At 38.3% G+C, this 17,039-nt stretch overlaps 1 protein-coding gene across 2 annotated transcripts in view; it reads right to left on the minus strand.

Moving 5' to 3' along the window:
- Positions 1 to 1,493: 1,493 nt before the first annotated feature.
- Positions 1,494 to 17,039, minus strand: part of LOC139939413 (carnitine O-palmitoyltransferase 1, liver isoform-like) — a 46,591-nt gene continuing 31,045 nt past the window's right edge. For both annotated transcript variants that reach the window (XM_071935274.1, XM_071935273.1), the window contains 4 exons: positions 16,849 to 17,001; positions 14,999 to 15,112; positions 8,023 to 8,115; positions 1,494 to 5,939 (listed from right to left, as the gene is read on the minus strand). In XM_071935274.1, coding sequence (XP_071791375.1) covers positions 5,874 to 5,939; positions 8,023 to 8,115; positions 14,999 to 15,112; positions 16,849 to 17,001 — 426 coding nt within the window. In that variant the 3' untranslated portion in view covers positions 1,494 to 5,873. The remainder of the gene's footprint in view (positions 5,940 to 8,022; positions 8,116 to 14,998; positions 15,113 to 16,848; positions 17,002 to 17,039) is intronic.

Raw genomic sequence — 17,039 nt, forward strand, 5'->3', positions numbered from 1 at the left:
CTATGTGGAGTGGATTTAAATTAATTGTCGACATACAGATTTCTTATCACAGCGGCCTACCACTATCATCTTTGTAATAAGTAGCTTTCATAAAAGCTATACTATTTCTATTCGAGTCATTAAACATGTTAAACAATTTGACTCTACCTTTAAAGGGACGGTACACGTTCGGTAGTTACTCAAAAAACTATTACTTTAAAAACTGACTTGAACAAGCATTGGGAGCTCTTGATAGTATAAAACATTGTGGGAAACGACTCCCTCTGAAGTAACTTATTTTTCGAGGAGGTAATTTCTCACTATCTGAAAGCACACAAATTCGTCCAACAAGGGTGTTTTTTTCTTTCATAATTTCCTCGCAACTTCGATGACCAATTGAGCCCACATTTTCACAGGCTTGTTATTTTATGGTTATGATGGGATACACTAAGTGAGAAGACTGGTCTTTGACAATAACCAAACGTGTACCTTCCCTTTAAATGCAACGAGTGTTGTTCCCGATAAATAAACACATTTTTCTGACCACAATAATGAACACAATGTATTTCTTCATACATGGGAGGCACCTCTTTTTTTTATTTATTGCAGAACCAACGATGGGTAACATCACGAAAACACTCAAACTAAAACAGTGGTTAATCATTTATATTATTAAGATAGCATTGATCATAAATCTAACCATTTACAAGAAAATTCATACCTCCTCGTTAGCATTAATTATTAATCCAAATCTCAAATTGTTATCAATTTTAAAAAGTGAAACAAAATCACGAAAACGCTTCAATTACCGCAGACTCAATACCAGGAATGCCAAACAAGTCATTCAGTTTTAATGAAAGTGTTTACCTAAAACAAGACCTAAATGCATTGAACTTGAACCCTTTTAAGCAAAAACAACACTTTGCTTTCTTGTGAAAAATAGCATGATATCTATATAGATGTACTCGTATTATTATAATATTTGCATTGATTTTGCTGAAAACACAAAATATCCCCAAATAAAAAATATGTAGTAATAATAAGAAAAGCATTACACAAGTAAAATACATACAGTGTTGATGTTTATACAAAACATGTTATGAAACGTCAATTTTTGTACCAATAGTAGTTGGCATTTGAATTGTCTGCTTCAATCCAGTTAGCACCAGTCATACTATACTGGTTCGCATTGGCCAACTTGTGACAATGATCTTTAAAAAAAGACCAAGTTACTGCTTTCATCATTGTAATCGATTTAAGAAAACAGAATTAGCTATTTAGAGATATGACGGGACATCATACTCAAACTCTATTAGGTATGGGTGACAATAACCCAGTGCATTCCTGTAGTGTCCACCGTATCTCAAGAAGGCTGATGACATATTCAGAAACAACTGAAGGTTTATAGTAACATCTTTAATTTACACCTCGATAAAGTACATTACTTGGTATATACCGGTACACTGATGTGTATTAAGCAGTGTATACACAGTAGGCCTACTTTCCCAAGTACCGTTTGGTTGTGTGTTTGTTTGTTTGTTTGTTTGTTTGTTTGTTTGTTTGTTTTACGGATAAAAACAATGAATGTTTATTTTGATGTCTGTGGCTGCGCAAATTAACAGTTAAAAAACAATCAAAAGCACTACAAACTGCCCCAGGAAATAAACATGCAGCAAATATTCTCTCTATACAAAATAAAGCAAATTGTACTCAATTTAAACTACGTATACAGTCAGCTCTCGTTATAAAGAGGTTCTGCTTATAAAGAGTACACTCTGAAGTCTGAATCTCCTTTCTGCTTTGTTTCTTTGTTTTGCTGTGCTCTTAGGCCTATAACTTTAATCCTAATATAAAGAGGTAATTTAGTCCCAGCGACCTTGTTATAACGAGAGTTGACTGTAAATGCAAAGTTCTCACTCCAACCACTCGGGAAATGACGAAAGGCATAGTTAACAACACAAAACACAATAACACGGAAAGAAAACATACAAAAAACATGAGGACAAAACGGTAAAATTAAAAAACATACAACAGGGGGACTGGGAAACGTATAGAAGGAAGGAGAAGAGGCAGCACACAAACTAGGATGGGTACAATTTTAGGGGAGGGGGGGCACAAGGTGCGCAACATTTGTTTTAGGTGGGATTTCTTGCCAACTAAAATTATATTTGCCCTTTTCCGTCGCTCTTGTTATGTTGTTTCCTCTTTTCAAATAAGATAGACACAGAGGCCACTAGGGAGGCGAAATTGTGCGGATTCATTTGATAATGACAGCCAATTAAGCCCTGAACCCAGCCCCCCACCCCCCTCCCCCACAACAAACAAAAGCATCAAGAAAGAAACAAAAGGGCAAGATGAGTGGAAGAGTGAGACCTTGACAACTCTAGAGGGACACGTTGCCTTGGATCAGGCGAATTATGTAAAGCATTTGAAACCGTTTGTTGCAAAATGCATATTTTGGTTAGAACTATGCCTCCAAATTGCGTGGCTTGGCTTTAATTTTTTTTTACTAACACGGTCGGCCACTTTGTGTGGAGTCAAAAATTTGACTGGCATGCTCCGTTAGTTCAGTGTGAGTTCACAACATATACTAAAAGGAAAACAGAGCAATTTTGAGGCATTTTTGTGTGAATCATTGTATTCTACTTTTAACACATCTTTCCAACCGTATGCATTTTATTACAAACGGTTTACAAACGGTTTTCATAAACCAACTCGCCCGATTCAAGGCAACGTGTCCCTTTAAGTCTACCAGTATTTCCTAGTCTAGTCTTATATACACATGTTTTAATTTGCATTGAACTGCATTAAACTGCACAGAACTGAACTCTGTAAAAGCTTCAAACATTGTTAACTTTATACCTACACTTATTCCTTGCAAATAATGCTATGTTTAGACTATTGAACTGTTGGAGAACCCACTGCTAGTTGCAGGATTTTAACTAGCCACTTGACACCACACCCAGCACTACTCAAGAAAGCACTGATTAAACAGTGCTTACCAAACATCAGTGCAGGGAGAAACAAATAACATACAATATTCTTGTAGTACCGAGTGACCTTCAATTAGTTATTGGACCAGTTGTTAGCAAGTTGGGATAAAGGTTAGCATTAAACATATAATAGCATTTGGTAACTAAGAGCCCTGTTAAACTCCCATACTTAGTTAAAAAACAAACATGGCACTACAAATAGAATAAAGTTGTGCGAGTTCCCTTAAAACCATTCTACCCCAAACACCCACATCAACTTGAAAATACCAGTAAACCCTTAACTTAAGTTAAAACTCCTGTGAAGTGCATTTTTGTTTTCTGTAAAAGTGCTTGCATTGTTTGCTCACAGACGTTTCTGTTTCTTAGTTCTCGGCCAAATTTCATTACTGCTCAACCAAATTATTGACTAAGCAAATATTGAGCGTACCAAAGAATTAAGCTGTTAACCTGTATTTCGCTATAAGCAAGATTTGTCTTTTGCTTAACAGAATTCTGTGGATGAAATTGGGCCAAGTAGATTATTCTCCGTCATGTGGTTTACCCTGCTTCATCAATTCCCCACCATGTATCTAATTTTGTTAATATATAAAAGACTCATTGGTCTACACTACTTTTCCCATAAGGTACATTAGACACTCTTTTAAATATACATGTATTATAATCTTATATGAAGTGAATATAATAGTTTTCAAATTTCTTAAAACTTACTGACCCAATCAGCCCTGAAACCATCACCCTGCAAATCTTTGGGAATTAAATTCCTTGTGCGCAACTGTTGTTCCACATTTCAGGTGATGCATTCAGGGTAAAATCTTAACGTGCACTTTTACTTATAGGTACAGAGGCCCCATCTACATGTAGCCATTTTAGAAAGAAAAAAACCTGAACCCATTCAACTATCGATGGTCCTAAGGCAGACATTACGATTGCCCTGGACTTAAGCACAAACGATACCCTCATGTCAATAGAATACAGCACAAACCCAATCCCAAAGCTTACATCAATTAAATGTTTGATTCACAAAGAACAGATTGTGCAGCATTGTGCATAGTCCTACAATGTGCCTCATTAAAGTGAAAGATGATCATTTCCTTCAAGTGGACAACCAAATAAGGTCTTTTGGTGTCGGCTCTTTGCAATTGACCTTTATCATGCTGTCTCCATCTTGGTCATGTTCCTTGTAACGAATACAATAATGAATGCTAATAATCATTTTGCAAATAGGAACCAGACTATTTTGTTCTTCCAGCCTCGGTTTGATACATTGATATCAATGGGAAAAATTCAAGATGGCTGCACCATGATAAAGGTCTATTGTAGAATCTTAAAAAAAGAAGGGGTTGAACTCTAGATAAGATTTATTGTCCATAAAAAGGCCGTCAGTGAGTTACATTTCTATAATGTCTGGTACACTGACCTGCTTAATAAATCTAACTCACAATTGGATTATAGGAGACTCATTGTGTCCGTAAGTCTGCTTTCAACCAAGATCATATGTCTCCATACATGGGTATCATTTTTCATATTAATTGAAGAGATTATCACACCTAGATTATCATGATCAATATCATCCAATGTTCTGCTATGTACACAAATATCCCCAAATCACAGCTTCGCATTCCACACAAAATAACTTCAGATTATTGACACAGCAAAGAATCAGATCAAGCGACACACATGTGACACAGTTTGGTCATTACAATCCATTGAGAAAGCTGCATACTATTCAAGCGTTAACACTCAACCAAAACTGTCGTTGTCTAGTGATCTTCTCTGTATGGTAACTAAAGACCCAAATGTCTGAGTAGTATCACTCTGCCTGTTCCAACAAGAAACTTTTCTAAACAAGGCTGGCAGTACTATAGCCTTAAACATCAGACAACTTCATAAATAACGGATCCGATGAAATTGTTGTCTGTGCGAAAATATTAAAGACTGCATGTAACCTTTAGCCAATGAAAAAGGGTTGCAACTGCAAGAAAACTGTTATTCACAATAACCACCCCATGTGCTCATGATGTACCCATTGTACACCAAATGTGCACCCAGTGTACATACAATGTACACTGGGTGTACAGTGTACACCCAGTGTACACCCAATTTACATTCAGTGTACACCCAAGTGTACATCCATTGTACACCCAATTTACACCCAGTGTACACCCAGTGTACACCCAGTGTACACCCAGTGTACATCCAATGTACACCCAATTTACACCCAGTGTACACTTAATGTACACCAAATGTACACTCACCCAATGAAGCCAGGATGCATTGCTCAACAGAGCCTCTTTTATGCAAGACACGACTTTACAACAAAATCAAGAAGCAACTAAATTACAAAATGGAGATACAATACATCTATTCTGACGAGACTGACTGATTTATCCAACTGCAAAAGTATCTGAAGAGGATACTAAACATATATAATGCTTGTTTTTCAGCATAGTACATATTTCAGAAAGTAAACCCAAGACCACAAGATTTTACATTTCAGAATTCATCACAAACAGACAGAATCTTCTGCTCAAGGGCTTATTTATTATTATTATTTGTTACTTTTCGACGTGGAAGAAAATGATAGAAATACATATCAAATAAAACAGTCAGATACCTAAGTAAAACCTGAATCAATAGGAATACTGGGGCCTATTTCATAGAGCTGGTTACGCATAAAAAAAAGTATCACAGCACAAAATATCAATTCTGCTTAACAGATTTAGGTTACCAGCCAAAACAAGGGCATGTACCAATTGTGACTGGTATGCCTGCTCATTTTTGTTTAGCAAAGAGTTGTTAAGCAATATTGTGTGCTTCAGCAGCTCTATGAAATCGGGCGTTGTTTGTGCACTTGCAATTTGTTGGGTCCTGTTTGGTGGTTTGCCGGTGGTTTGTCGCTGCTTAGTTGAAGAGAGCCAAGATGTCAATATTTGCTTGCTCAATGTGTTTGGAGAAGCGCCACGCATCCTAGGAGAAATGGAAACAGAAAATCAAAATTAGTTTAATTTTTTTAATTTTATATTCCGTATACATTATTGTGATAAGCATAGAGGAAGGAAAAACAATGATAGTCTATTGATAAAATGACAAAAAGGAATGGAGTGAAATTCAAAACTAGAAAAAAGACGTTTCATTGGAAAACCTTAAAGTTAATGGGAAACTATTGAAGAGGCACCAAGGCAAAGTAAAGGCAAATGGTTTCCATGAGCTCAATGTTATTCCAGGCCAAGCATTCAAACACAAACAGCTTCACTTTTCCCAGGGACTTGTCACATCAGCCACATTCAGGGGGTGAGAGTCATTGCTAACAACAAAGTCTGAAACTGGGATATAAATTCTAAGGTTTGTTTGAAATGATGGCATTTCCACCTTTTGGTAAACCAAGGAGTTATAGATTTAAAGGAGCTTTTGAGAACAGTGTCCAAAGCACTAGAGAAGTAGACCACAGAGCAGGATTCCTTTATATTATGTGGAAAAAATACCGCCTGATTTTCTTCACAAAGCCGACATAAAAAGTCTGAATTCAGATAAAAGAGTGAAAGTCTCACCCCTGCATATGCTTACATGCAGCTTGGAAACAACTAACTGTACCACATGCAGACAGATAACTGTACAATTTAGATTTAAATGATGAAGTCGCATTTTCCATGTTTTAAGATGAATAACATTTTTGTAAAGAATGCTTTTCTCAGAACAAATTATGGCAGCTAAAACTTTTTCAATAAGGAATACAAAGACTAGTACTCTCACTTGGTTCTTTTAAGAATTTTTAGTCAATTGGTCATCAAAGTTGCAAGAGAAAAAACCCCCTTGTTGCACAAATTTGTGTTCTTTCAGATACCTAGTTCAGTGAGAAATTACCTTTCTCAAAAAATTACGTTCAACAGAGGGAAGCCAATTCACAAAATATTTTTTACAATCAACAGCTCTCCATTGCTCGTTACCAAGTAAGTTTTTATGTCAACAATTATTTGAGTAATTAACAATAGTGTCAAGTGCCTTTAACCAAGAAATACAAATAATTTTTTTAACACTTTTCTCTCTTAGATACTCCCCATAATTGTTTGCCTATAAGTTGATACCATAGCAATTGTGTGGCCAGTACCAATACATAGCGGCTGCAACCTGGCACACGGTTTGACCTACCTCCATGCATGCCTACCTCCACTCAACCACAATCATCAAAGTAAAGGTTGTGTCCTGAAGTGACAATTTCCATTATTTCCAGTGTTTCAATTCCCAAACAAATCAATTTATTTGTTTCTAATTGCTCTTCCAGCTACCGGGCAAGCTCGGTGGTCTAGTGTTAAAACATCTACTCTAGAATCGCAAGTTCAAATCCCACCCGGAAACATCTATACCAGTGGATAAGTTCTCTGACTATACAGGGCTCACACAAATTGGTGTTGGTAAAGCACATATAACGACCTTAATCCCCAATGAAAATTGCACATCTCTTAAAATCAATTTCTTTTATCAGTTATCAGACATAAAAATGTGCTGTGTCTGGGCACTTTATTGATGCTTGTATAGAATATAACAGTCTCTAATGGGTCATTATCACATCACTTAATAACTTGACTTACTTTTCTTGAAGATTGATGCCATCATTAATATTATACTGTCTGAGTTAGCAAAGGGAACCAAAGGGAACCCAAGTGCCACAAATACTCATGAATCCTTCACAACTAAGCTTCCGGATCATCGTCTACTCTATTTAGCACATTGCTTTTAACCCTCTTCAAAAATAGCCATTTATCAACACTGGATTTATTAGGCTTCGAAAACCGGAAATGACAGATAATATATTATCCTTTTCGTCAAGACAGACTCTGCCCCTAGCTTTGCAAACAACACTATTTATTCTGAGCAGTTAATCCACCAACCCTATTGCACTCTCTAACACAGTGGCATAAGCGTTCAAAACCCCCCGACCTCCAAATGAGATCCCTAAAATGAATAAATGAATGGCCGCTACATCAAAAGCTTAACCCCCCCCCCCCCGCCCCCTCCCTCCACATTATGTCTTCTGGGGTACTTAGTTACTTACAGTGTTAGGTGATGACCTAATGCTGGAGACATGATAGAAGATGACATCCTCACCAGCAACGATGTACGACACACCATAGCCATCCTTGGCAACCTAGATCAAAGGTTAGAGGTCAAATACAATTTTATTCTAAAGATAAGGGATGATACCTGATAGCTATGAGTATGTATTAGAAGGAGTAGATCTCATAACAAATTGTAGTCCCACATACCAGGCAAGAAACACTGAAAGTAAAAGCCCCTTGCGCGTCACTGAGTGATGGATATGAGCGCTATAGACGATGTGACCTGTGACATCACATGTTTACAAAAAAAACACAGAGCCTGGACTACCTGCAGGCACGATTTGTACACAGCTCAATGGAAGAAAACATAAAATCTTATATTTTATGGAGATTGCACTTAATCTTATCAACTAAATCTTATCAACTTTTGATATGATAAAAGGGGGCACATCTCAAAACTTGTCCAGCTTTTACTTTCAAACTCTTGGATTTGTGTGGAAATTATGACACAAAATGTCAACTTTCCCATAGGACCAGTGCAGTATGTTGCCTGCCAGAATACTCAAAGAATGTACACTTATTGTAAACAGAGTTCACATGGTCTACATAAGAAGCCACTATCATCAATAAGAAGTATTGCAAAACAGACTAATTCATCGAATGTTCGATGAATTACCAAAAAGACCTGCAAACCACCATGAAAGACATTTGCACTAAGTGACAAATAAAACTTTATGCAGGAAGTTTTAAAACATTCATAAAAATAAAAAAAACATAGGAGATACACACCCAAAAATAACTTAGATTGAGAACAAGTGAGTTTTGAGGAATGATTTGAATGTGTGCCGTGATTCTGCTTAGTGAATCCACTTGTAAGCTGTAGTGCTGGTAGTGCTTATAACGCTTCACCTCACCCAGCGTGTTTAAAGTTAGACTTATACAATAGAAGGAACAATCTGCATCCAACCACACCAGAAACACCAGGGCCAACCCCTTCTCTTTTTGATAAGTGCACCACGGTACTTTTACATGCGTTACATAACACGGGGACCAAATTTTAACGTCCCATCCTAAGAACAAACCAATGATTAAGTGTCTTGCTTAAAGGAACACGTTGCCTTGGATCGGACGAGTTGGTCAAAACAAAAGCGTTTGTAACCGTTTTTTATAAAATGCATATGGTTGGAAAGATGTTTTAAAAGTAGAATACAATGATCCACACAAGTTTGCCTCGAAATTGCGTGGTTTTCCTTCTACTGTGCGAACTAACATGGTCGGCCATTTATGGGAGTCAAAATTTTGACCCCCATAAATGGCCGACGTGTTAGTCGACGAGGTAAAAGGAAAACCACGCAATTTCGAGGCATGTTTGTGTGGATCATTGTATTCTACTTTTACAACATCTTTCTACCTATATGCATTTTATAAAAAACGGTTACAAACGCTTTTCAAAGACCAACTCGACCGATCCAAGGCAACGTGTTCCTTTAAGCACAAAGCAGCCAAGCACAACAAACTTATGCTTACTACAATAAAGGTTACCAGCTAAGACTACCGTCGTGTCACATGTACAATTTGTGACCGGGTTCTTGCTAATTTCGGCTAAGTAGAAGATTTTTCAAACAATTGGGCCCTAGACTGAACTCGCTTAAGCGGAGCTTACTGACGAACGAATGTAGCCTAAACTTGGCCTATAGCCGGTAACCACCAGAGCCAGAGCCGCAGTCTTGAGAAGCATCTAGGCCTATAAGTCGCGCTTAACACTGCTGCATATAAAGGCTGTCTCTGAATGAAGAGTCTAAGCCTGCTTATATAGACGTAGCCCAAGCCGCATCATGAAGTCATAAAGCGTTTGTAAACGTTTTTTCTAAAATGCTTATGGGTAGAAAGATGATGTAAAAGTAGAATACAATGATCCACACAAACATGCCTCGAAATTGCACGGTTTTCCTTTTACCTCGTCGAATAACACGGTCGGCCATTTATGGTAGTCAAATTTTTGACTCCCATAAATGGCCGACCGTGTTAGTTCGCACAGTAAAAGGAAAACCACGCAATTTCGAGGCAAACTCCTGTGGATCATTGTATTCTACTTTTAAAATAGCTTTCCAACCATATGCATTTTATAAAAAAGAGTTACAAACGCTTTTCAAAGACCAACTCGTCCGATCCAAGGCAACATGTTCCTTAAAAGTCACCTGGAAATAGAATTTTTTTTCTTTCAAACATAAGAGTATATGCTTACGAACAATAACACAATTTTTTTAGTAATTGTTTGTCACGATTTATGTTTAAAAAATATATAAAGTTGTTTGGGGGCTGACTCTGCCTACCCCTTTTGTGACGTCAATCGAGGCAGACTTTGCCTGCAATGCGTATAGCAGAGATGCCAACATTGAACTTTAAAAAAGAGTAGCATCTCCCAAAAGTTAAGGGCGAGCGTGGCTTGGGCTCCCTAAACCAATCTTTCTATTACTCTCTACAATGCTAATTAGCTCATTTTCAGGCATTGTCGTGAAATAACAATTACCAGAACAGCTACAAATGTTTATAATGGCCAGTGACAAAAACAAATCTGGAAAAAAAAAATAATAATCCCTCATCTTCTTCTGACTTTGTTTTTAAAAAAGAAAATTATAAAAAAAAAACATAACAAAGGGTGGCCTTACTTAAATGTTTTTGTTTTAATGGTCAGAAATGCAACAACAAGCTATTGGGAGAGAAAAAAAAAAAAGTGTCCGGATTTTGGGCAAAAAATACGTGTCCGTTTTTTGGGCATTGTCTGGTCATCGGCGCTACAATTACCAGTAAGAAAACATGGAAACTGCCTAGCTTAGATCTCACAGGCCACTCAGTTGAAGGTATTTTTGTTCAGAAGGTCTCCTTTTTTGTCGTCATTATTTCTTACTTTTTGTGCCAAGCTTCGATGAAGTACATGTACAGACAGCACGATAATAGTGGATACATGAGGAATGAGGTTACTGTGACACGTTAGCTCACACACAACCTCATTCCCCACGCACGTGTGCACTATTCCCCATGGTGTATAATAGAGATCAATGGGTACGATCTTGCAGCAATGCACTAGCGTAAAAATACTCATCCGGCCAGCCAGCGGGGGATCAGAGGGCACGCAACAATCATTACGTCGAGACACGTATGTTCGAGTGAATTCGCCACTATTATTCAACACTGCGTTCTAAAATTAAAGTGTTTTTTCTTTCTGTTACAATTATTTGGATATTTTTCTTAATTTTTATTTCCACTTAATAGTTCATTCGTTGTTTGCATGTATCGTACGATTTAATAAAATTATATTGGGCGGCTTGTTTAGCGTGTTTTATTGAGTATTATCGTAGCGTCGTAGTCACGGCTCGAAATCGTATTTGCTACGCCCAAATCGTGTATGTTGGTATCTCTGCGTATAGTAAACACACGTGCAAAGTACATGTACGTCCAAGTCGTGAGTTGGTACGTTTCAAAAAGTGTTTTTCTGCAATCAGCAGAAATACACCTGGTGAAAAAAACAAAAAAATCTTTTTTTGAAACGTACAAACTCACGACTTGGTCCGTACATGTACTTTGCAATTGTGTTTACTCTACGCATTACAGGCAAAGTCTGCCTCGATTGACGTCACGAACAGCGCCCTCTCGGGTCGGGGTCTACTCTTAAATTTGTAAATAACATAAGAACTGATTTTTTAAAACCATAGTTAACTGTTTATTCACATTCCACTCATCAAAACACATATATTAGTGGCAAAAGCTTTATTTTGAAAAAATACCACTTCCAGGTGACTTTGAGGACGCAAGTGTCACGGCTGGGGATACGAAATCAACACTCTGCTGATCAGAAACACCAGAGTTTGAATTCGATGCTCTTAATCGCTCGGCCACGACACTTCCAATTAAGGTTACCAATGTCTTGCACAAGGACACAAGTGCAGTGGCCAGAAATGACATCGACACTCTGACAAGACCAGAACTTGAGCCCAGTGCACTAGACCGCTTTATAACACACCTCTTGCTTGTTCTGTATTCTGGTTGGCTGAAACATGGTCACCTGGGGTGAACTAACATAGTCTAGTGATTCCACACAGGTTTTGCGGGAATAGTGCTCGCCGAGCAGGTACTAGTCCTTGAAAATAGTGCCTGGTTACAGCCCCCTCTTTTGACGTGAACCATGAAAAGCAACTAAAATACAAGACTGGACCCCTGTCTTTATCGGCAAGGTCCCTGTCGCTAGATCCAGTGATTCCCATGGATACAATGATACCATTCGATAAGAGAGGCCGTCTTTAACTAACCTCTGATTCTTGCTGAAACCCCAAGGATCCCAGCAGCCTTTTAAAGTCCAATGAACACTAACAAAAGGATTGCATAAATCATGAATATGCCAGCACACAAAATGTCATGCTCAGGCCTAAGGCTCATTCAGAAGCAACACTTTGATTGCTCTGCTTATGTATGGCTACTCGCTCCACTGGACAAGCGCTAATCCATTGTTAATACATTGTAATTAAGGGTAATCCCTTAACACTGACAGATCTAATAACCCAACACCACCCCTGGCAAGAGACTTAAACAGGTTTTGTATGAAAAAGATATTGTTAAATCATATCTTAAAGATATTGATAAATCATATCTTATTCATATAGAAACCCTTGTTAATATTTTGTCAAAAGAAGACAAGTAAAATACAAAATTAATTTAATTTCAATGAAGAAGACAACAAATCATCCCAAAAAGTTTTGTTTCTTACATTTGGGGGCATAGTTCTTAAATTCATCTTATAAACATCTCACTTCAGGCGCTCTTTTGCGTCTTTATTTTGGCAAATTCTTTTGCAAACTCGATTCGTCCGTTCACTAAACAACCGATACCTTATAAAGGCATTTGACAACAGCGCCCTCTGTTGTTCAATGAATTGTGTTAGACTGGTTCCCTGTGAAATCGGGACGTCAGATAAACTGGCGTGTAGATGCAGGTTTGCGCCACTAGCGTGCGTGCAATGATGGATGCGAGGGAATCTCTGTTGCGCTGGATCAGGGGTTTCCCTTAACTTTTTTTTTCAATCGCCCGCCGGGCGTGTCAACCACAATTCTCGATCGCCCGCAGGTTTTTTCACTAGCCCGCATGTATTTATACACAAAATTTTCCAAAAAAAAAACCCCAAAACCCCCCGAAAATTAAGCCCTTAAAATTGCTTTTTTTTTAGAGGATTTTATATCTGAATTTTTACCTTAAACTATCCCTTTTCCATCAACAACTTTAATGGCTTCATGGTTAGGGGTCGGTTGATTTGAACATGTTTTGAACTCCGTTTGCAACAAAATCTTCATGAATCAACGATCAGTCAACAACGCACATATCGAGAAATAATTCAATGAACTTTGCATCGCAACGCCCTCTGTTGACAAAAGTTGTCCATGTTATTGGAATTCCTCCAAGGCTGTACATTGTGCACAGTCTGCAGGCATTATGCACAACGTGCGACAATTATTTACTCCGTTCGCGAACAAGTACTGCATTGAAGTCTAGTCAAGAACATCATGAATTTGGAATTATTAACAGCCATCAACGGCCAATCACAGCGTACAGAGTGTTGGTCAGAATGGACTTTGGACGACTGTGTGTGTGTTGTGTATGTGCTGTGCATACTGCATGGACATACCAGTGGGCTATCATGTACATGTACTGTAAGGATACTCGGCACCATGTGGTTTGTGCGCGTGTTTTCAATTGATTGTACGTGTTTTCTGAAACGAACGACAGCAATTCCGGTCCCGATCACGGCAAAATTAAATCTGGCAAGTATCTAGAATTGTCAAACTTACTAGTTTAAAAGCTTTAGTAAAAGTTTTCTGTGGGATTTTGCCACTGAACCCTCATTTATATGTGAAAACGAATAACTATTTGACTCGCCCGGCAGGCTAGTGAGAAAGGGTTTTCACTCGCCCGCCGCTATTTTCACTAGCATTTGTCGACCGCTAATTTCGAACCCTGTGGATGTGTGGTGAAAGTTGAATAAGGAATATCACAGGAACAGAGTTCATTGGATAATCATTGTCAGCCGTAAGTAGTCGGTCGAAAACTTATTTGTGTCAAAAAAAAATATTGAACTTGAGTTAAAAAAGGGCACGACAGCCAACAGGGAGATAATTGTATTATTGCGGTGGCGATGCTCAAAACCGTACTTTTTTTGCAAAACCCGTACACCCGTATGTTTTTTTTTTTTTAAACGTACGAAATACGGGAAAAACGTACTAATTGGCATGTCTGCATCGTACGAGGCCGGCAACAATCAATGATCTTGCACAGTGACCTTTGCCGTCAGCTGAACTGAACTTCCGTTTAACTATGCGAGATCAATGTGAGATCATACTCATGTGTGAAAAATGCTTTTTGCAAAAAAGTGCAGCTATTTGAATTGACCTGAAGATAATGAGCTCATTAAAGTGGTGTAAGACAACCCGTGGGGATCCTGCGGGTCTTTGGAGGTTGGATATTGGAGGTTAGTTAAAGAGGGCTTCCCTAAACATGCAGTGACATATGCCCAAACAAGTCACTGCTGTCATGTCCGCAATAGAATTTTACTGCGTATCTCTATGTGAAATGAGGGTAGGTCAATGGTAAATATACACGCCGGTCTCAAGGCAGATCTCTGACGTTATTCAAGAGCCTCGAAGTGTGACGTCAGATGTTCAGGTCACTAAAATACTTCCTTTCTTTTCCAAATTTCTTTTCTTATACCACATTTAAGACCGAGGTGTGTTATAAAACACATACTGACTGGCATAATTTGGTAACTAGTGTACGTCTATTCCCCGTCTCTGAGACCAGAAGACGGACATATTTCCCTCGGCCGAATCTGGTCACTCAAAGTCCCTTGGGGGAATATATGTACACTATTTACCTCAATACCACTCAATACTAGTTTGGGTAAAAGAAGGTTAAGAAACATTCACTTACTGGGCCGAATCCACCCCCTGCTGATATCAACTCAGGATGTTTAGCAAGGTCCAGATTGTTCATCTGCTGATGGGGTGTTTGGCTGGTTGACAAACGCCATGGCTCACTCAGCACCTAGTGATTGCAACAAGTACTTCATTACATTTCCCATAGGTGTCAAATAGCAAATGCATGGTGAACAATAAAGATAAACAATATAGATGAGAAGTTGGAAAGCAATTTGACACATATACAACCCATGCATGGGCTTATACTACCGTGTGTCTCAAAATTAAATATGATTCTGGGGGAAAAGGTTTATATGTATTGATAGGTTATGGACTCAACATTTCATATGACACCCGAAAGTCTGAAAATAATTCATGCTTGGGTGAGCACTGCTAACTGAAGAATAAGTAGCCGACATCTTGAAGTGAATTTTGTAAGCTCCAAAGGACTTACCTCTCACAAATTGAAAGGCTAACTACCTGCGCAACCTGATTTTCATACCCTGTGCTCACTCAATCATTAATTATTTTCGGACTTTTTGGTGTCATATGAAAGTTCATAAGCTATCCATACATCTAAACTTTTCCCCCTGCCATTTCAAAAAAAGTATAGTATTTTTTAGACACACTGTAGTGTCAAGGATAAAAATAACTTTGCATCACAATATACCTTAAGCATTGATGTCATTTTCCGCCATCTTGGCGGGTAACTGATGATGAAACAATGGAAAAGCACAGGTTTGTACTCGCCACACACATGATGGGCCAATAAGGTTAATCGTGGATAGCAAAATATCAAGGGAGGCACTGTTCTGTCGAGCATGCTGAGTAATGAAAAGGGGCATCAGTAGCCCGGGCACATCACATGACATGCGCACATCGTCCATGACAACATACATTGCGGTCGGCGAATGCCCCCTCTGCCTACCCATGACACAGTGCGGTTCTTAATTGTGATAAACCTTTTGAACGACCTCCTTTTTAGCTCTGCTCAAATGACATATGTGCACAGGGTCCATATCAATGTCAGATGTGGTGATTAATTGCTCTAAAACAACATTGGGTTTTGGGTTTGAGTCTGAACTTCAAGTCTTGGTTTTCAACCTGACATACCTGTATCAATTTTTTCAAGCAGGGCTCAGAAAGCACTTTAATCAATGTAATAATTGCATCAGGGATATGGTAATTATTTTTCTAATTAAAAATTGTCTCCCTTTACTGGAATTACTGGAAGTGTGTTAAATTGTTATGCGCTCTCGAACAGGCTGGTCCTGGAGAGAGCACAATATGATTTCAATAAATTAATATTATTAAAAGCACTATATACTGAATCCTAAATGTATAGACATCCACAATCACTCAGGTGAGATTTGAACACACAACGTCCCATTCTTTAGCAGATGTCTTAAACTATAGACCACCAATAATGAGTGCTTTCAGTGTAGGGTAAAGCTAGTTCACATCAAATTTATCCAAGACTTGACCTAGCAGTAAAACAAGGCTTGCTCCTACATGACTACTTAAGGGACCTTACCCTTTTAGGGATCCCATATCTCTGTTGTGCTCTTGGACTTTATACATATAAAGACATTATTAAGTCACGCATTGTACACCAGTTTTCCCCAAATTGTTGTACATCTGATTAGTCTGTATACACATGAAACAGTCTAAGTTCTTTTTTTGCAATATATTTCCATGTCAAATAAACTGTTTCATACCGGAAAGTTGCTAAATGTTATGACTAGCTGGCTGGGCTACCTAAGACGCAAATCTGACAAGCTAGCACCATTCTTGACAGTCTAGTGATCGTAATCAAGCCATTAAAAGCACAAACAAACCAAGAGTTGTTGTTGTTTTGTTTACCTTCTGCAAGAAAGGAGAGTCTTCATTGAGGTACTTGGATACCACATAGAGGCAGAATAGATGTCGATCGATGCCTTTGCCACACATAGCATCACGATAACCATTCACATGGGCATCCACTGCCTTGTGGAGTTTGGCTAGACGTTCCTCTTTCTGTCAAGATGGAAAATAAAAAGATCTTTGAGACGGCA

This window comes from Asterias amurensis, chromosome 7, assembly GCF_032118995.1.
Source record: "Asterias amurensis chromosome 7, ASM3211899v1".
In the NCBI taxonomy this organism is placed as follows: domain Eukaryota; kingdom Metazoa; phylum Echinodermata; class Asteroidea; order Forcipulatida; family Asteriidae; genus Asterias; species Asterias amurensis.